The sequence below is a fragment of the Podarcis erhardii genome (genome assembly GCF_964252035.2).
Source record: "Podarcis erhardii genome assembly, chromosome: 7".
NCBI lineage: Eukaryota > Metazoa > Chordata > Lepidosauria > Squamata > Lacertidae > Podarcis > Podarcis erhardii.
In genome coordinates this window covers 30,488,609-30,509,292 of record NC_138511.1, presented here as the reverse complement: position 1 = coordinate 30,509,292, position 20,684 = coordinate 30,488,609, and the positions used below count along the sequence as shown (strand labels likewise).

General features: G+C 46.8%; 2 protein-coding genes and 1 long non-coding RNA gene across 4 annotated transcripts; 1 reads left to right on the top strand and 2 right to left on the bottom strand.

The window, feature by feature from the left end:
* Positions 1-1,124: 1,124 nt before the first annotated feature.
* OTUD3 (OTU deubiquitinase 3) lies at positions 1,125-10,975 on the bottom strand. Its single transcript, XM_081872381.1, has 8 exons — positions 10,696-10,975; positions 9,167-9,315; positions 7,687-7,799; positions 6,912-7,034; positions 5,851-5,967; positions 5,286-5,382; positions 4,365-4,543; positions 1,125-3,382 (listed from the first exon to the last, which is right to left on the bottom strand). The coding sequence occupies exons 1-8, from the start codon at positions 10,881-10,883 to the stop codon at positions 3,206-3,208; spliced, it is 1,143 nt and encodes a 380-aa protein (XP_081728507.1). The 5' UTR covers positions 10,884-10,975; the 3' UTR covers positions 1,125-3,205.
* Positions 10,976-13,782: 2,807 nt separating this feature from the next.
* Positions 13,783-17,767, bottom strand: LOC309347668 (E3 ubiquitin-protein ligase RNF186-like). Of its 2 annotated transcripts, none has more exons than XM_081872382.1 (2): positions 17,637-17,767; positions 13,783-17,032 (listed from the first exon to the last, which is right to left on the bottom strand). In XM_081872382.1, exon 2 carries the CDS (start codon positions 15,889-15,891, stop codon positions 15,073-15,075), a length of 819 nt encoding a protein of 272 aa, XP_081728508.1. In that variant the 5' UTR covers positions 15,892-17,032; positions 17,637-17,767; the 3' UTR covers positions 13,783-15,072. The 2 variants fall into 2 exon arrangements, with proteins under 2 accessions (XP_081728508.1, XP_081728509.1); XM_081872383.1 differs by having other exon boundaries at positions 13,783-17,059; positions 17,663-17,767.
* LOC309347669 lies at positions 15,657-18,601 on the top strand. Its single transcript, XR_014159007.1, has 2 exons — positions 15,657-15,744; positions 17,771-18,601. It is a non-coding gene; the product is annotated as an uncharacterized lncRNA (long non-coding RNA).
* The last annotated feature ends 2,083 nt before the right edge of the window (positions 18,602-20,684 follow it).

Here is a 20,684-nt window from a genome sequence, read left to right as displayed (position 1 = left end):
TCAAAGGCTGAGCAAATGTCAAGACCAAATATTTATCAAGCCCAAACAGGTTAAATAAGGTATCTGCCCTCAGGAGGAAAGATATGCGCCAAACACTGTAGGCAGTGAATATTATTTCTAGAGCCCTGAAATGTTTGCTCCACTTGGCTGAGTTCACCAGATGTTTGCAGGCAAGGTTAGTTCAGGACAATGTTGATCTTGTCTTATGATTTCGTAAACAGATCCCAAATATACTCAAAAGAAGCTATGGTATTTTGCTCATCCTTCAAATGGACATATCCTTTGCAAATTCTTGCATTTCAGTTGGCATTGGAATTTGATAAATCTCAAATTATACTGCAAGGTGGGCTAAACTGCCTGATGTGTCCAACACGTTTTTGCTTGGGGAACACAAACACCTTGCTACCCCTGTTCTTCCAAGATATGGGTCAAACACTCTGCTATCTTCAGGATTACCCAGAGGCAAACCACTCCACTACATGTGGCAAGTGTGTGTGTGTGTGTGTCTGTCAGGGTGGTTTAGTGACTAGAGTGCCAGACCAGGACTTGGAGACCAGGGTTCAAATCCTCACTCAGCCATGAAGCTCCCTGGATGACCTCAGGTCAGTCACACTCTCCACAGGAGTGTCACGGGAATAAAGTGAGGGAGGGGGAATCATGTGGGTTGTAATCATATAGGAGGAAAAGGGGAGATATAAATGTAATAAGAAATAAGAATACAAGCAAAGAGAATATTAGGGCCTTGACAATGTTAAGCCTCTAAGTGGAAAATTCTTCCCAGAGGCACTCAGCAGCCGTCTTTTTCTGCACCACATAAAACTCTGATTTTTATCCCTGCCTTTGGTGCTTTAACTGCTTTTATTGCTGGTTTTTAGCGCTGCTTTCCCTTAGGTTCAGATTTTATTTTTTTGCCCCTTGAACTTTCCTGCAGAGGCAAGTGTTTCATGTGCCAATGGCAGTCGGGGCCAGAGGCAAAAGTGGGTGGGACAAGAGTGGGCATACAATTTGTGCATGCTGGGGAAAGCAGTGGCATGTGCAATCCTGAAAGCCAGCGCAAGACCTGCTCTTGGGCTGTGGGCCACTGCCAGGAAGAACCACAGGCTTGTAAAAGGGAAACGTGGCTGTTTTAACTGGTTGATAGCCCCAACAAGGCCAATTTTATTTTGATAACCACAAAGATGCAGAACTTTTATCCCCTCCATTATCTACCAAACATATTTACAACCTCAAACCTGGATCTCTGCTATGGCTCTCTTTTCCAGAACGAAGAGGACTGTCATTACTTGATGTCACCGAGAGGAAAAGTTCTTGGGGTTGCTGAACAGCTGTCCAGATTGTTGGCATCATAGAACTAACTGTAAGGAGAACGTTCACCAAACTGTCCTGTCAGCCTAGCCTGGTGAGAGGCATGATTGCCAGCTCTGGCATCAGCTTCCGTTCTAAGGGCAGGGGCAACCACTGCCTTTATAGCAGTCTTGGCCAAATTGCTGCCCTCCAGGTATATTGGACTAACAGCTCCCAAGTGGCCAAGGCTGAACTAGCAGCTTGCATCATGCCACTCCCAGTGGTCCTAAGCTTTCCCTCTGCCCTTTTTTAGTTGAATGGCATTTTTTAGTATGTGTTGGCTATATCCACCCTTTGGCTTTTAAGTATCAGAAGCACCAGAACCCTGTTTCCAAACCGCCATTAGGCAAGTGCCACATTTTCCAACTGTCGCAGCACTAGGATAAAAAAGTTGCTTCCATCCAAATTTTGCCTTCCGAATCAACCCATTTAGGCACACTAAACCCACTCTTTATGGCAACTGCAGAATATACATATTGAAATCACACAAACCCTGTTCCACTCCAGTCAGCCTAGGAACTGGCCAGAGATGACAAGGATTGGAATCCAAAAGCAGCTGGTGGGATTGCGGGCGGGGGGTAGCTTCCCCTTACCTGTAATATCTGCTGAATTAGCCTTTTAAAAAACCCAACTATAATAGAACTCTTTAGGGAGGAAAATGGGGTTTTTTTAGCGAACAAAATTAAGGAACAAGTGTCCCTTGGAAGTTTGCCAGTATAATTTCTTGGGTCTATAAATTTTAACATGATAAAGAAGTAATTCTTTGAGTACCAAGTGTCTTTGGATGAAGGCCATGACATTCACAAGGAAACAAAATTGCCAATGTTCAAGATGAAAGTACACTTTGGGTCAGCCTTGTTTGCATCACATACTAGTAAGCTGGCAAGGATGGGGCATGTCCATTTCCTCCCCATCGTTGGTGAAGGGGCCACAGTTGAAATCCAACTTAGGTAGCGCTGCTCAGCCACTTCATGCTCTGATTTGCCCACCCCCACAGGAGGAGCCCATATCCCTGCATAAGTGGGGCAGGACTAAGAATCCCACAAGGGCAGGCACAAGATGAGATCTGGTCCTTCCCCCACAAGTCTGTAATGGTGGACAGCTGCCCAACCAGTGCTGTGACACAATTGTGGCCTATTCCTGCTAGGGGTGCAAGTGAGTAATTGATCAAACAAACCCTGCCACAGACAGGAAAAGTTTCTCTACACTATCGGCCTGTCTGTATAGAATTTGCTACTATGCACACAACCCACAACCCACCACACACACACCCAGACACAAGCCACCATCATTTCCGTAGGCTAAAGTGCACGATTGATCATTGCCTAGAATTTAACAATATTGCCATGGGGAGTAGGATTGGGAGGAGAAAGCAACAATCTAACAGGCTCAGTACCAACTTTGGTAGATAAGTTTTCACTTTGGGATGTAAGTCAGAAGCAGTTTTCTTTTTTCCCTGCTGACTTTGCCAAAAAGGTGTGTTCCTGAGCAAAGAAACCCTTTAACCCTCCTGCAGGCGGGGGTCACTGAAAATAAGACAAATTGGGAAGTGGCCATGGAAGATTCGGGAGCAAATTCCATGAGCTCTGCAGCGAGAGGATCCATGATTGGGGATTCCACCCTTAAGGCCTCTGTTGTCCAGGCTCCAGCACAGGAACTGCTCAGCCATCCCACAACAGTGTTCTTGTGCACAACTGAAGAATTGTTTAACTGTCAGTTAAACAGCATAGCAGATACCCCTGTTCACAAAGACAGACAGGGGCGAAGTGTTTGCTCTGAAGAAGGTACTTTTGGGGTGCAAAGTTCAGCAGCCAGAGTTTCATTTTCCCACGCACATCAGAAATGGGGAAACACCATTAAGTCAGATGTTGAGAGCCGCAATGGTCTTCACCAGGGTGACCTGCGACTCAGACTCCATGGCGTTCTTATTATTGTCTGAGAGGTTGCTCTTGCTTCCTAGGACTTTCTGCCGGTGTCTGTCTTCCTGCCTTCGCTTCTTCTCCAGTCGCTGTTGCTTCTTCTCCTGCCTGTTGGACACCTGCCGGAGGGGAGAATTAGCAAAGCACTAAAGGAAGAGGAGGAGGACTGTGATTTAGAGGGATCCCCTAGGTAGCAGAGTCTGGGGGTGCAAGTGTCAGAAGAAGGCAGGGACCAAGGCCTAAACAAAGGGGACGTCAAGAAAGGGATGGACTTTGCCTCTGTCCTGGATGAGCAGGAGGAGAGAGTGGCAGCACAACAAGCAAATAACAAAATGACAGGAGCTGCTTAGGGCTGTGCAATAGCTTTGGCCAAATTCAGAACTGAATCAGGCCAATTTTTTCCCTGTTCAGATTGGATGGAAGAAGCAACAAATCGCTCTGGAGCAAATTAGGCTGTCCCAGATCGATTCATGGTAATTTGTGCTGATCGGTAGCTCAACACACCACTCAGAAAGCCAGACAGTTTCCAAACTGTTGCAGTTATTAATTATAACGCCATGTAAGAAGGACACCAGGGTTGGGAGCTGGAGGAAAGTTAGAATGAACAGGTCCAGGCCAGATCCTATCTGGATTCACAAATCGGGAATACAAATCAGATCAGTGCGTCTAGGGTATGGGACAATAGGAATTAAGGGAATGATTTGGCAAGACTGCAGTTTTAAAGATCACCCTTCCCGAACCTAATGCCCTGCAGGCAGTTTTGAGTACAATTCCCACCAGCTCTGGGGCTGATGGAGTCATGAACCTGAAGGACACAAGATCGGGGAAGGCTGTTTTGGATGAAGCACATGCACTGTAGGGATATTTTTTAAAGTGATACCACCACAAGCCTGAGTGGAGTGTCTGGACAAGGAGCTGGATAGCAATGCTGGGAGGACAAGTCGGGAGAGAGCAGATCTCAGAATTTCTGCCTGGGATGTGACTCTGACACCATCCAGGCAGATTCCTCTGTGGAATCCCCCATTAAAAGTACCACTGCGAGGCAGGGGGAAACCCCAGGGCTCCCACAGAACTCCCCCCTCCCTCTCCCCTTCAAGATACCTTTGGTGCCTGCTTTTTACTGGCTTGGTTTCCTTCCAGTGAGCTCATTTGGGGCTTGTTGTTTTCTATTTCCTGGCTCCCAAAAATCCTAGTGCCACTTCCATTCTCTTCCCACAGGGCTGGCCTGGGATGCAGTTTTGGTCGGTTTGTCTCCTGGGCTTCCTGGGCTTTCTCAGCATCTAGGAGAGGGACAGTGATTTGTCAGAGACCCATCCCGGGCCACGGGGGTGGACTAGATTGCCCTTGGGTCCCTCCCCATTCTACAATACTGATTCTAGAAGATGCAGTGGAGTGCGCCATTATTGTGGAGTGGCAGAGGGGAGGAAAGGGTAGCAAACAGAAGGCTTAAGCCAGCCTGTCTCCCATCCATCCATTCCTTCCTGCATGTGGTTCCCCCCCAAGTGGGTTTATTTCCTGGTTGTGTAGCTGCCTGGAACAGAGTATCTGTAAATGGGAAGCAGCAAGGAGGTGGGAGAGATAAGTACACCCCCCACCCCCACCTGCCAGAGGTTGTGGCAGACACCAACTTGGGCAGCTCGAGACAAGTACGGCTATCAGTAGCTACTAGCCAGGATGGCTACGTTCTCCCTCCACTATTAGAGGCAGCATGTCTCTGAATAGCAGCCATTGCTGGAAACCACAAGAGGGAAGAGTGCTCCAGCTTGCCAGTTTCTCACAGTCATCTGGTTGGCCCCTGTGAGAACAGGAAGGTGGACTAGACAGAGGTGGAATAAGAACAGGCTATTAGAATCATAGAATTGTAGAGTTGGAAAGGATGCCAAGGGCCATCAAATCCAAAGCCCTGCAATGCAGGGATTGGGGGGGGGCGTGTTCCGCTTCCATGTTGCTTCCCTCCTTTATTTCAAACGGGCTGCTTTACTGTAATTGGTAATTGTGTGGCAAGAGCAACCCATTACTCACGGAGCCTTTTCACTTCATTTATCTGACACACAACAAATATTGCAGACTCGATATTGTAGTCCTCCGTTTCAAGGATCCGGATGATTAAATCAGAATCCTGAAAAGCAAACAACATGTGCCAGATAGACAGTGAATTTTACCGTTGTACAGCAGGCTTGTTTCCACACATAACTCTCTGTATTATACACCCAGGCAACCAAGAGGCATTCTCAGAGTTCAAGAACATATTCTAGCAGGAAGAAACACTTAAGGAGGGAACGACGTATGGCAGATGAGGGCTGCAGCTAGGGGAGAGGGGGCTTAGCCTAGTGCCAACTAGGGGCACATTTAGCTCCCAGGGCTGAGGTTCCACCCATCTTACAGCAAGAGAAGGAAATCTGTGGACCTCCAGACACTGTCAAGGGACAGCTTTAATCATCCCTGACTACTGATGGGACTACTGGAACTGATGGGAGCTCAATTCCATTATCATCACCATCTGGGGGGCCTTGGGCTTCCCACCCCTCACTGCCTGAGAGGCACCTCCACCAGCATTTCCCCAGGCAAAGGAATGGCACAGGCTCACCAGGCAGCCAGTTGCATTCCGCACTTTCTGGACAGCATCCTCAATTTCGTCTTGGACTTCCTCTTCTGATTCTGCTTCCTCCTTCTCTTTTTTATTACATTCGTTTCTGCACAACATCTGGAATGACAGGAAGGCATTGCAATATGTCATCCTATGTCATGGGGGGGGGCACGGGTGGATCGTGTGAGCAAGGCCTGTCATTTATTCCACTGAAAATATTTATAGGCCACTATTCAAACAAAATAGTTGGAAAATATGGCTTACAAAATGGTTTACAAAAATACACAAATAAAACAAAATGGTTTACAAAAATTTTGTAACCCACAAGTGGCTTACATTTTGTAAACCAAAATGGTTTACAAAAATATACACAAATAAATAAACCCAGTGCCTTTCCGATGTAATCAGTCCCTCTACAGGCAGACACGAGACCACCCAGGTGGGAAAGAGCCATGCACAGCTGCTCACGGACTCCCCAGAGGCTTCTGCACATGGAAGTGTATGTGAGTGAGAGAAAGAGAGAAAGTGAGTGTCAGTGAATGTGTGTCTTCAACAATTTCAGTTGCAAGCCAGAATTATTCCCACCTGCCCAGCAGTTTCTGGAAGGAAAAATCACCAGGAAACGGGCTAAATGATCAGAAGATGGTTGCAGCACTGTGTGAAACTAAGCAGCCATACGCTTCAGGGAGAGTATCAATTCACCTTTGACGGTGGGTCAGAGTATCTGGTACTTGCTATCAGAGATCCTTTTTTAGCTGGAGTTGCCAGGAATTACACCTGCTCCTTCTGCATGCCAAGCAAGTGCTCTACAGCTGAGCTAGGCATCCCTCCCAAACCCTTATCTTACCCAGCTTGGATAATTAAATCCAAGTAGGCTCCCACCCACTACTTGATTCATTCCACAACATCTGTTTTAACAGGGTATGAAATCAGTTAAAATGCATTACTTTGCTTTTACAGCATCACTGTATTGCCAAGCTAAGCATCCACTGCTCAGCAAAAAGAGAAAGTCCCATCCCAGGAACATCACCAGAGAGTACCTAGCAGGGCCCAGAACCAACCTCCGTCTGTAGCCGGGCAGGAGCCTCAGAATTGTCATTAATCTTCCGCACGCTGTCATAGTGCTCTCCATATCGATATGCAATGTGCAGCTCTCGAGCGTTGCTTTTGTCTGTTCCACGAATCTGAGAAAGAAGAGTGGGTCGGGGCAGATGCATGATGAGAGATTGATGCAAGTGGGGCTTTAAATCTGGATGCTTTCAAGAGCATTCAGCTTCGTCAAAAAGAAGCAATGCCTTTACTGAGGCAAGTGCTTGCCATTTCCAGTGTGGATTCATGTGATTTATTGGTTCTACAGTTTCCATCTATCTAGCTCAGTGAAGGGGAGGCCCATAAGCCTCTCATAACTCTACCAAGAAGAACTCCCTTCTACCAGTTCCCCCATCCAGCACCTAGATCCTTAGCAAGGATGCATTTCATGGGTCAGCTGTGTCAGAAATACCAATAAAAGGAAAGCCCAAATTTGGAGAGACTGAAGCCCAGCTTATAAGTATGGCAGAGGATTTCAAGACCAAGGGAAATATGAATGGTGACATTATTCCAATGTAATATTTGTAACATTTTGTACCAGCCGCAATTCCAAACAAGTTGTCATAGACAGGCCTATGTGGGGTGCACTGAAATAATGTAATCTAGATGCCTATTTTGCATAAGAAAGAGACTGCTCCCCTTCTCCAAATTTGGAAAATTATTGTTAGCCGTATTGCAACATGAGGAAAATTATGCATTAACCGAAGTAATGGCACATTATGACAAATTGAGTGTTTTGGGGCTTACCTGCCACAGAGGGGCATTGAGCTGGTGGATGACAACATTGACTTGATTGTTCTTTGCAAAGGCTACAATGGCATCGTTGCCAGCAAAAGTTCCAGGCTGTGCCAAATTGGCAACTGGAAAAGATAAGAAGAGAGGAGAAGAAGAAATGAAATGTACATTGAAGGAGGACAATAAGCAAATAAAAGAAAGATGCTACACAGATAAGGCAATGGCAACAGCACAGAACAAAAGACCCTTTGACAAGAACAAGTGAAGTTGCCAAAGGGACATTCACTTGGAGTAATGCCAGGCAACCAAGACCTGCAGGATCCCATTCAGCTCTTGATGGGGTACATGGAGATGTTTTATCTATAAACCTGTGTCACTGACAACATTCATTCCCAATTTAAGGCAAATATGGGGCTCTGAAACAGTTTATGACTATGTGTGGAAATATTAATGGTTCTCCTATAATGATACAATGTGAATTCTGATGCAATGCATTGGAGTACACACATTTTTTCTTCCAAAGTCCTCCAAGTGTTGGTATGTATAGGGTTGCCATATTTCAAAAAGTAAAAATGCCAAGAGATATTGAGCTTCTAGCTTTTTTTTAGACAAACCCCAAAGTTGTTGAGCTTTTTCTTACAAAAACGCCCAAAAAACAACATTTTTCAATTGACTTGCCAGGACAAACCACCGCCTTTTGGAAATTACCCCCTTTCATCAATTCTGCCTTTGAGATCCCCGGAATTATTACAGCCCTAGTATTGTACATAAGTCCCACAATTCAAACAGGCTTCCTTAACTTGCCATCTTCCAGATGTTTTGGAAGATTCCCAGAGGCCCCAGACAGCAACTATGGAAATTATAATCCAAATATCTGGAAAGTGGCAAGGTGAGGAAGGCGGAGTTAGACAAGCATTTCAAACAGTTCAACAGCAACAACAGTAGTAGCACAGCAGGGCAAGACAAACATAAGAGCACAACAGGAGAATATATGTTAACCTAGATGCCTGGGAAAATAAAAACAGACATGTACTGGACAACCTTTCTAGGTTTTGAATGTGACCTCAACATACAGACCCTGATGCCAAGCCACAAAGGAGGAGTGGCTAACTCCCACCAGGCCCAAGCAAGAGTCAGGGAGGCCAGGAATTGCAGTCCAGCACCCTCTGAGGGTCACAGGTTAGCCACCCCTGCAATGGAAAGCTTTAAATATAAGCACCAGCACTTTGAACAGAGCTTAGAACCACTGGCGGGCATGCAGGGAAAGGGGAGGCTGCCGGCAAAGCCGTGCAGCTCCCCCACTTGCTGGGGTGCCCCTGAGAGGCCAGCGCCCTGGCACAACGCACCAGTAAGCCCAATAGGAAAGACAGCTCTGGCAATACATATTCCCACTGGCTGATCCCACTTAGCAGCCTAGCAGCCTGTATTTTGGACAAACAGCACTCAAAAGCAGCAGTAGGCACAACATCCGCCTCTCACAAAGGACACCCACCGTGCTTCTCAAAAGGAACATCATCCTCCACAAAAGGCTCAAAGTCCTCCCTTTGCTTTATCATGTAGTCCACAGTTTCCTGGCGGTGTTTGAGGTGATCTCGGGAGTGACCTTCAAGCTGGTCCCCAAGAGCCCGGAACAAGCAGTTCCTGTGGGAAGACATGATGCCCAGTTGAGTTTGTCTGGAGATTTGTCAAGGGGGGGTGGAGTAACATCATGGTCCTTGGTTTATTAACAATTCAGGACTGAATCAACACAGGCCCATAAGAAGCTGTCTTACTCTGAGTTAGGCCACTGGTGCAGCTAGCTTTACACTCATAGGCGGCAGCAGGTCTCCAGAATTTTCAACAGGGGTCTCCCTCAGCTCTACCTGAAGATGCCAGTATTGATCCTGGGACCTTCTGCATGCAAAGCTGGTGCCATGGTCTTACTAAGTTTTTTTGTCAAATCACACTCTACAAGATTTTCCTTCCAGTACAATACAGATTTGGATGTCTGTCTAGCCAAGCATATGTCCCTGATCCTCACATTTCCTTTTATGTGTTTATAATAATCATACTGCTTTTTTTAAGGATCCCCAAAAGAACTTAAACTTAAGAACTGATACCTGGGTTTGCTTATTTCCTCTCTATCCCAATCCATTTTCCTTTTGTGCTGCACCCAGTACTTTTTTTCTTTAAAAATGTTTAGGGGTACTGTACTCTCATTTTGCCTCAAGAAAATCAACATTTTCTAGTTCAAATCGGGAAAAATACAGCAAATGAACAAAAGTACAAAGATTCACAAAATGTTTAGGAGTATGTGTCCCCCTGCATCCCCACAGAAAAAAGCACTGGCTGCACCTTTTTAGACAGCCAGCCTGAGAACAGGGAACAGGGAAAGTCTTTTTTTTTCCTTTTAGACTTTATAGAGCATTCTGTAAGCTATTCTTGTGTGCTTTTTTGGGCGGGGCAAAAAAACAGGAGAAAGGTTCTTTGCATAAATAAATAAGGGAGAAATAAATAAGGGATAAAGATGGCAGGCCTTGGGGAAGGAGCAGGGAGTATAATTCTGCTTCCTTTTCCAACTTGCTCCTTTAATGAATCTAAAGAAAACAAGGAAATTCAACAGCAGCTTTCCCCCCACAACTTCCTACCATGGAGAGAAGGAAAGCTTTACATGCCAGACTCCTGACTGTCTTGAGCTTGATAAAAGCACAGGGGCCTTTTAAAAACGCCAGAAAATAAGCTGGCAATGCTAAAGAAAGATATTGGGAACGAGGTCTTGGCTCAGAACGTTTGCTGGGCCGTATGGGCGGAGCCACTGAGAGTGGGCGGAGTTTGCTTCTAGACATCAAAGTTGAGGGACGGAACAAAGCAACCACTGGCGCCTCAGCTGCCAAGGCCGTGGCTTGGATCCCTCGCGAGCAGAGGGCGGCTGTGGGCGGGGCGTGGGGGTTGTAGGCGGGTGTAGCTTAGATCTGCCTCTCGCGAGCAGGAGCCGTTGCTGTGGGCGGAGTTTCAAAGCTGAGAGGGCGGGGCATGGCTCACCCGTCGCCCGGCACCTCCCTGAGGCGCAGCCCGAGCGCCTGCAGCTGCCCGGCCAGGCCTCCCTCGCCCTCGGCCTGGGGCCGGTTCCGCCTTTCGCGCGCCAGCGCCCTCCGAGCCGCTCGCTCGTCCCGTTTCCGTTCTGTCTCCGCCTTCCCCGGCCGGGCCTTCGCCGCTTGCTTGCGGGACATCGTCGCGGGAGAGCCCGAAAACCGGCTCCTGTCAGTCGGCGGCGAACGCTGTTCTCGCTACTGCGCCTGCGCGCCACGCCCACTTCCGCCTTCGCGGAAGCAACTAAGAAGTGGGGATCATAGATAAATGGGTTGCAGAGCGGTCATCTGACGCGTGGATCATAGAGAACAGGACCAGAGCGGTCACCAGGTCTGCGGGAAGCCCGTTGGGACCTTAAGAAGGGCATGTGTTTCATGGGTGGGATTTGCTTGCCGCTAGATGATCCTTCTGGTGTCTTCCAACTCTACAGTTCTATGATTCTATGATCAGATTCTTCCGCCATCCCATGTGGAGCTCATACAGATACTTAGGCTGAGCTCTCAGCTTCTAACTACTTTAAGATCATCTAGCAGTTGGATCTCTGGCTAGCCAGAGATTATTTTACAAGCTACCTGGCTGTGATCTCCCTTGAAGCAATTGGAACCATTCATGCCACATTGTCATCCAACTCTGAAAGCCAAGCCATCCTTTACCAGCTGGAATCATGTGTAGCTCCCTAATCAATCTCTTGTTCAGTTTATCACCCCGACCTCTGTACTTTATTTATTGCCTTGTTTTCTTATTAGCTCCTGCTGACGTTAATAGAATTTGCCCAGTTTCAGGATTAGTCCTTCTGGTTCTTTCCAGTCGATTTCTAGTTCTGGGTGTCTCAAAAGACAGTGGGAGATATGTGGAAGAAGGACACAGGGTCAGAATGAAAAGCAGTTGTAGAACAATATAGTGGGGGTGGTTTTAAGGTGCTGTAACAAACCCACTATTTTCTTCCTTTTGAGACCCATGGCACGTGTTCACCCCTGTGAGGGGCATGTACTCCAGACCAGGTAACCTTCAGACTAGATTATTGCCATGTCTTATGCATGTGGCTCTTTTGAAGATCTCAGAAAAAATTAATTCAAAGTACAACTGCTAGGCTGCTAATTGGGGGAGTGGAGTGGACAAATGGATCACATCTCATCAGTCCTTTAACAACTGGACTGGCTGCTTACCTTTTTTCAATGAGCACAATTTCAAGGGGCTGCTGCTAATCTTTGAAAGCCTAAACAGCATAAGTCATATAATCTAATTAACAAATCAGTAAAATTATTTATTATTATTTATTGAATTTATATACCACCCTATATGCACCCACAGGTCTCAGGGCAGTTCACAGGATAAAATCAGAATATAAAACCACTAAGTACATAATCAAAATAAAAACCCAATATCTCACAATGTTAAAATGTTGTTCATATGAGTTGCAAGAGTATCCTTCAGGATTCAGCTCTCTGCTCCCAGGGTCTCCAGAAGTTAAATATCTGAACAGGAAATTGGCATATGAACATAATCTGCTGGATGGGGCCCATGGCCCATCTGGTCCAGCATCCTTTTTCCACAGTGGCCAACCAGACCAAGGAGAAGCCCTCACTAGGTGGCAGAAAGGGAGATTCAGCAGGGACTTTTGCTTGAGGAGAAACCCTTCCAGAGCTTCACCTCCACTCCCATCATGGAGGCAAGCAAGGGCCATTTCTCGGGCATCAAAGCATCTCCGGCTGACCCTGTATTCACATGCACTCAGAAATAAGATCCATCAAATTCAAAGGGGCTTCTCCCTATGTGGGTGGGTGTGGAGGTCTGGTGGCTTAGACCCCATTGCTTAGCCTCTACCGTTGTCTTGGATGGATTGTGACAGAGGTCAGCAAAAATCTGTCAATTTTTTTTTCTTGGTTTCTCATTTTTCTACTCTTAAATTCAGCACCCAACGTTTCTCAGTTTGCAAATTTAAAAATCTAGTCCTCATGAAAATTCAGCAGCATTTTAGTGCCTATTTCTCCTGTATCCAATCTTGACTAATATACATATTTTTGCAAAACAATTTCCCCTTCTATAAAGGGTTGTATGCTATTATATTAATGTACACTTTACCCTAACATGTGCATCTCTTGGCTGGAGAACTGCTTTGCAAAATTCAGAGAACTACACATTTCAGAGGACAGTGATGCTTCACTGAGCATGTTTCAAAAGGTGAAAATTAAGATTGTTTCCCTTCTAAATGTAGACTGAATTGAATTCCTTCACCCCTAATTGTGGCCCTGATGTTTTCACATTGCACCAGCTGCAAGCCATAATGCACCTTATATATTCAATCAAATCTTCAATCAATCAAAATAAAAAATACCCACTTTAATAGCGTTTCCATGCACTCTGGCTTCTGTCACAGTGTTCCGTTGCACCAGAAGCAGTTTAGTCATGCTGGCCACATGACCCGGAAAGCTGTCTGTGGATAAACGCCGGCTCCCTCGGCCTGAAAGCGAGATGAGTGCCGCAACCCCATAGTCACCTTTGACTGGACTTAACCATCCAAGAGTCCTTTACCCTTTTTTTTTACCTTACTCATTTATTATTTCTTACTTACCTTTTACAAATACAGTACCTGTGGATTTAGGCATAGGAGAAAACAGACCAGATATGTGTACTTTGTAGTTAAGCAAAGATATTAACATTTATTAAAGATTATTATTAATACTACATAATGAGATTATACTTGCTGGTAAGTAAATGTGGTTTAAACATCAGATGCAATATGTTATTGCCTGCCTTAAATAGATGTCACAACAATGCTGGTGTTGCTTTAAGAAGATGGCTAGGTGTCTGCTGCTGTTCCTTTTCAGCCAGGAATGGAAAATATTTGGCCCTCCAAATGTTTTTGGAATCCAACTCCCACAGCCCCAGCCAATATGGCCAGGGCTCAATGGAGTTGTAGTCCAGAGAGGTGCAGGTACTGCTATGCAATAACCAGGTACCATTCCCAACTCTACCTCCGTTAATTCAAATATGCTTGGAGTGCTTCACTTGAAGTCTGGTCACATTCACTTCCCCTGAGTTATCTGGCAGGAGTATTCAGTCTGGTCAGGAGCTTCTTCAGATGACTTGCCTAACAGCTGATTCACTGGGCTCCATTCTTCCCCAAACCTATTACAGGAGACCCCCTCTCCTCTCTCACAGACCTTCCTGGCTTCAGGCTCCTCCACTTCCCTCTTCCAGAGTCTTCTTAAGTCCCTCGCTGAACTTCACAGCCCTCCTAGGACTGTTCAACTGACCTCCAAACAGCACTGATCCTGGCCTTATATTCCCTGCAGCTGGTAGCCCACAACCAATCAACTTGGTTCCAATGCACGTCTGAGCCCCCCATTGGCCTAAAGTCCCAATGGGCTTGAACGAAATGGCCGCCAGAAGACCAATCGTAGCTGACCACTTTGGGATGCTGTTGCTCTGCATACAAAAGCTGGAACCTGCCAGCACCATGGCAACGGTGAGCAACTGTGGCAGTTTAACTGCCATTTGAAAGGCTCCCAGCAGGCCTTGCGTACTAGCTATCCCCAGCCTAGTGCCCTCATTCTGGACTATCAGCCCCAGCCAGCACAGCACAGCTGAAGGGAGTTTGCAACCCAAACCATCTCACGCATCATGTGCCTGTTTTTAAGAACATAAGAAGGGACTGCTGGATCAGACCTATTTCACCCAGTGTCCTCTTCACATAGTAGCCAACCAGATGTTCATTAAGGGAAGCCTGCAAGGAGGGCATGAGTGTAATTCTCAGCAGCCTCTGGCAATGGAGGTGGAACACAGCCATTGGTAGTCTTAATCCTCCATGAATTTGGCTGGTGCTCTGTTATTTCTCATAAAATCCATATACCTGTACCTCTTAATTGTAAAAACAAACAAAGTGGTGTACAAAAAAGAATAAAACAATAAGATTATCAGTCAAAAAGTTAAAAAGAGAACATCCAAAAATAAAATCACCAACGAGCTAAAAACAGATTAAAACACATTTCAACATTCTAGGTATCTGGGTAGATTTATCTAATCAAAAATGTTTTTAGCAGGAGCTGAAAAGAGTACAGTGAAGACTCCTGCTTGATGTCAACAGGCAGGGAGTTCCAAAGTGTAGGTTTTGCCACGCTAAATGATTTCTTACAAAGGTAAAACAAGTATTAGGTGGCACCTGTAACAATGGCAGTTCTGTAGATTGAAATGGTCAAGTGGGCTTATATGGAGTAAGGCGATCGCACGGGTCAAGTGGGTCCAGGTTAAAGCCATCCATGTTGGTGACCATCCCTACCTCTTGTGGAAGAAGGTTCCATAGTTTAATAATTGCAGTGTGGGGAACTTTCAGGCGACAGAGGTGATGTGACTCGCTCTCATTCCCCAGGACGGGAGAGAACCACAGAGGCTGCTGCACCTCCACTTTGGGTTGAAGCAAAGCACCCCAGCTAAGGCCAGTCCCAAGCCCATGGTGATGCAGATGGCCCACTTCAGCAGCCCCCCATCCAAGATGGGTAGAATGAGGGCTGCGAGCAGGGCTGAGAGCAGCAGAAGGAAGACCAGCCTCTTGGCAGCCATCCTGACATTATCGCTGCCGCCGCCATCATCTGGGTTGACGTGGAAAGTGCCACGAGCCAGCGGCTTCCCTCTCCGAGCATCCAGAGGAAAGAGACCCTCTGCATTCCAGCCAGGGTTTGGCAAGGGCTCAAGAACGGCTTCCTCCTTATCGCGGAGGCTGCAGATAAGGCCCCCAAAGACGGAGGTGGCTTTTCGGCAGATGGGGCAAACAATTTCCCACGTCTTCCCGTCGTTCCTCAGGATAAGCTTCAGGCAGACGGCGCAGAAGACATGCTGGCAAGCCAGAAGTTTTGGCAGTCTGCTAGGACTGTACCGGTTAAAGCAGATGACACAGTCTGTGTCTGTGGCTGGGACTGCAGAGGAGCATCCAAGGTCCACTTTCTCTGCAGGGCTGTCTGAATGAGTCGCTACCCAAAAGGCTGGAGGGAAAGAGTTTGGTGGGTTCGTGTCCAGAGCTGGTTGATTTGGAGCACCTAGGCCGGGTCGTCGCACAGGAGAGGCTGGGCCCTCTGAGCCTGAAATTCCAACCATGCATCCTATATCACCTGTATTTTGCATTTCTTCTTCAGGGGGATCTGTGTTTTGCATTCCTTCTGCGTATTTGCCCTGGTCTGTTCCTTCTTTAGCTCCCCCAGGAGAGGAACTTTCTCTTTCCAACAAGCACCTGCAGGGAGGAATGAGATCTTGCTGCGCTCATCTCTGGCTTCACAGTAACCGCGGCAGTTTCCATGATGCTTTACTGGTATTGATATGAGCGATTATTAGTGAGTTGGCTTTCAGCCATGTTGACGTCAGGAAAATAATGCTAAGAAGGGTGTTAATCAGTAACGCCACACAGCTCCCTGGGTTCCTGGTGCTTGGCAATAACACCGAATTATTCTGCCCTTGATTTTCCCAGTCATCAAAATATGTAACGTCCATATCAGTGGCCACCAATATTTTATTATTTTCTGAAGTGTAAGTGCTTTATGGCTCTTATCTAGCCTGCGCAATAGGCACCATGATAGGCTGGATCCTATCACACCCTCCAAGCTCCATAGCTGAGAAACAGTGGGGACACACAAACTACAAAAAATGCTTCCTCCTTGGATCATATCCATGCTGGTTGGTGACCACTGGGCCTGGTGGGGCTGCCAAGCGAGCCTCTGGAAGCAGCACCAGTTTGCTCTGGGTTCCACCCCACTACTTGCAAAGATACTGTGCACACCCTAAGGAATGCAGCAATACAGTTGCTTTCATCTGACTGGTCACAACCCTGTGAGGTAGGCTAGGCTGAGAGGCTCCACCTCCTAGATGTCCGGCACCTGCCCCCACTGGAGTCAAGGGTGAAGGGTAGGACCTGCCGGCCACAGCCATGTTTGTGATTGACTTTGCTGTCCACTGCTGTGATTGGCCAGCAGATGAGATGGGCAGGGGGGGAAACCCCAAGTAGTCTTTGAATGATGCAGAATTCATGCATGTATCAGGAGTGGGGTGGAGCCTCCTGCTTGGGACATTGGAGGGGGATCTCAGGGTCAAGGGCCAAATGTGACCTTCAGGCTTCTCTCTCTGGCCCTCAGGCCTCTCATCAGCCCACACACCCTCACCACCTTTCCTTAACATGGTCTGTGAGTGTTTTTGCCTGGCTGGAATGTGCCCATGAACCCTGATAAGGCTTGCCTGGATGGCAAGTGTGTGCAGAAAGTAGGCTATCACATGGAAGTAAAATTTGTGTCCAGTGCTCTGCCCCCTTTTGTCTCTGGGCCATAGCTGTCAACTTAAAGATTTGAAAATAAGGGACCAGCAGCCTTGAAAATAAGGGACCAGCAGCCAAAATAAGGGACCTGCAGCCTCACCTGTTCCAGGCACTCCAGTCTTCCTGTCCTCCTGCAGTCTGGTCAAACTCATGCTGGGTAGCTTCGAGAACACTGTCCAACCAACTTTGTAACCAGAGGTTCAACTGAATAGAATCTGAATCACATGCACCACAAGCCCTATGCAGCCTCAACTTAAGATGGTTCCCTGGCCTGGCTTTGCACTGCAAAGTTTGCAGCAGCACGTGCAACAAAATGGCGTCCAGCATTCAAAACCCCCCTTAGCTTGCATTAACTAGCCACACACAAGGCATGCAAGCTCCACCCCCCAGTCGTTCTTAGACTTCTTATTGGGTGAGCAACACAGCTAAGCAACACAGTTGGAGCCTTCCTCCTCCCTGACCGGCAGGGAGGGAGGGAGAGGAGCTGCTTCCTTTGAAATTTAAGGGACATCATTTAAGGGATATCCATCAATAAGGGACAGCAGCGGGACATGGCGCTGGAATAAGGGACTGTCCCTTCAAATAAGGGACACTTGACAGCTATGCTCTGGGCCTGCCCACCACTAGCGGGCGGCTCAGGAGGTTGCCCAGAAAGGAATGTGATTCTCAGGCTGAAAATGGTTCTTTATCCCAGCTTAAGCCACCCATTTCTCTCTCTCTTTCTCTCTCCAGCTGTTGCCATGTGCCATTTTCACCTTGCTGGAGGACTTTCAAAACAGAGGCTCCTGTCTGCTACTGTGCTTATCTCCAATGCGATATTTCTGCATGCAATTTTTTCCATTAATGTTTAAGCGAGACTAGTTGGCCGATAATAAAAAGCGCAGGGGATCAAACGGAAGTGTGAAGATCCCTGGGGCCGGGCGAGGGGTGGGGAAGTCCTGGTGTGGAGGAACAATCAACGTCACCCCTTTTTCTCCCTTCTGCAAAAGAGATCCAGGAGAATGGAGAAGCTCACACTCTCCCTAGTTTCTCTGTCTCTGCCATTTCTGTTTCCAAGCTAAGTGAGAGAGCAGAATGAAATAAAGACATTGGTGCCAGTTTTGCCGCAAGTTTCTACCTCATCCTGTCTTCTGCAAGAAAGACACCCTGAGGTGTCTGATGTCAGGGGTGGGCAAGCTTTTTTCTGTTTAGGACCACATTGCTTTGGGGGTACTCTGTCAGGGTCCGCATGCTGGCAGCAGGATAGGCTGAAGCCACCACTTGGCAGAGACTAGAGACTTAAAGAACCAATCTGTATACCCCACTTTTACTCTCTTTCTGCCACCCATTTTCCTCTCTCCTTCTGCCACAGCTCTCTCGCTTCATCTGCCATCCAGTGGTCACTTTGAGAATTACACAGCATTGATTGAAAGAACGAGGACTTTTTAAATTGAAATTGAGAAGTCCCCCGTTTTGAACTCCAACCTCTAAGGAACTTGGGGCATGGCCTTTTGTTTTTGATATGATTTTCATTCTGTGTGTATATACAACATGATCCCCCCCTTAAAAGTCTGATATATCTTAGCCATGTCTTCGTATCTTATTTAGAACCAATGAAGGACTAGGAAATGATGGAACAGCAAAGAAACAGAAGGATAATATGTCTAACAGTCTCTTGGAATAAAATGTATATAAAAAGGAGGAATAAGACAATAAAATAATCAGTAAAGACAGTGTTATAGAAAAAAAAGGGGGATTGGCTTTGTTGCCCAACTCCCAAGGGACTGAGTCCCCTAAGTCCATGATCAGTCAGAGATGAATGGATGGAGGCAAGATCCATAGAAGGCAGGCAAGGCAGATCTTTATTTTTCTGTTGCAACAAAGTTCCCTCTCCTCATTGCAAGGAGGTAGGAGAGACCCAGAACAATGGTGCACAAACACCTATAAAGACTTTTGAAATTGCCCACTCTGTAGCCCAAGACCACCCCCCAAAACATCATGCATACATCACAGAAGGAGGCGGTCTCCAGCAGAATTTTGAGAGTGTTGCTTCTCTCCTGTCTGCCAGGATACCTGATCATGCCTTAAAAAGTAAAGGTAAAGGTACCCCTGACCATTAGGTCCAGTCACGGATGACTCTGGGGTTGTGGCGCTTATCTCGCTCTATAGGCCGAGGGAGCCACCGTTTGTCCGCAGACAGCTTCCAGGTTATGTGGCCAGCATGACTAAGCCGCTTCTGGCGAACCAGAGCAGCGCACGGAAACACTTTACTTGATTGCATTTTCTGGGTAGTCTGGCAGCCCTGGCCATTCCTTTGAGATGGTAAATACTTTAGTTCCCGAATCTCTTACACATATTGATAGTTTGCTCAGCCTAACAGATACTTGCCAGGCTGTATTTGCAGGGAGGTGTAAGCCCATCCAGTCCAAAGACAATTGGAAAGCTTTCCCCATTTCCTTCCTCCTTGCAGATAAATATTTGAGGTCACTTTGGGAGAGTCAAAATGGCTTCAGGATTGCTCTCCTGTACTGTTTCAGACATGTGGTTTATATACAGGGTAAGTCCTTTAAAAGAGGCCCTGTGGATACAGAGTACACATGTTCCATGGGGCCTCTTTTAAAAGACTCATCCTGTACTTCTGTATGTTTGTTTGCCTTGTATATTTATGAACATTTATTCTGCATTTGAGAATGTAGAATTATTATAACAACAGTTAAAAGCAGCCATTTAACACATTTTTTTAATAAAACCCCCCTGAAATCAATGATATTCTAAAGACAGATTATAACACATGTCAACAGTCTACATGTCTAGGTAGGCTTGTCTATAGAGTGTATATGGAGTAAGGCAATCTCACAGGCAAAGTGGTCCCATGTTTACCATGTTGCTGAGGGTTTATAGGTACTAACGATCTGAACTTGGCCCAGGAGAAAACCGGCAACCAGTGCTGGGGCGCCCTCACTCCTGTCAGCCACTGTACTGCAGCATTCTGCACTAACTGCAGCTTCCAGTTCAAGCACAAGGCAAGCCCCACATAGATCACATCGCTGTAATCCAGGCTTGAAGTAAATAGTGCATGAACTACTGCAGCCAGGCTTTCCTGGCCCAGGAATGACCATAGCTGTTCTCCTATTAAATGCCAAGCCCGCTGCAATCTGTGCTAAGCGCCAACCCTCACAGCTCACGGAACAGACCAGTTGTTACCATACCATTTCAAATCTGCAAGCACATGGCTCTCCTCCTCATGCATCTACTGGCACTTGGGCAAAGCCAACTCAGCACTTTTCATCCTGTGCTTCCATGATCCGCAGCCCAAGTATTTCCGCAGTTTTGCTCCGTCTCCTTCCCAGCTTCGTCTGCATGGTTTCTCCATAGATCATTCTACACACAGCCCGCTAGCCAGTCCCAACTAAAGCAATGCTATTATACAAACTAAAAAATGGCGATAGCCGGGCTCGGGGACAGCCTGACAGTGCTGAACCCAGTTTCCATTCCATAAAAAGGTTGGTCATTGGAGAGAGGGGCAAAGTGAATTTCCAAATGGTAAATCACTTGGGGAGGAACTGCATTTCAATCCAAATTGCTGGGCTTGAGCTCTAAGGTCCTGAACTTCCAACAGCCTCAGTCAGTATGACCAGACCTCAGGAACGATGGGAGTTGTACCCCA

Excerpts from the sequence above, each read along its gene's own strand:
- OTUD3 (XM_081872381.1), bottom strand. The coding sequence starts at position 10,883 with ATGTCCCGCAAGCAAGCGGCGAAGGCCCGGCCGGGGAAGGCGGAGACA. Across the intron at positions 9,316-10,695 it reads AGGGAGGTGCCGGGCGACGG|GAACTGCTTGTTCCGGGCTC; the intron begins GTGAGCCATGCC and ends GTCTTCCCACAG. Across the intron at positions 7,800-9,166 it reads TGTTCCTTTTGAGAAGCACG|TTGCCAATTTGGCACAGCCT; the intron begins GTGGGTGTCCTT and ends TATCTTTTCCAG.
- LOC309347668 (XM_081872382.1), bottom strand. The coding sequence starts at position 15,891 with ATGCAAAACACAGATCCCCCTGAAGAAGAAATGCAAAATACAGGTGAT.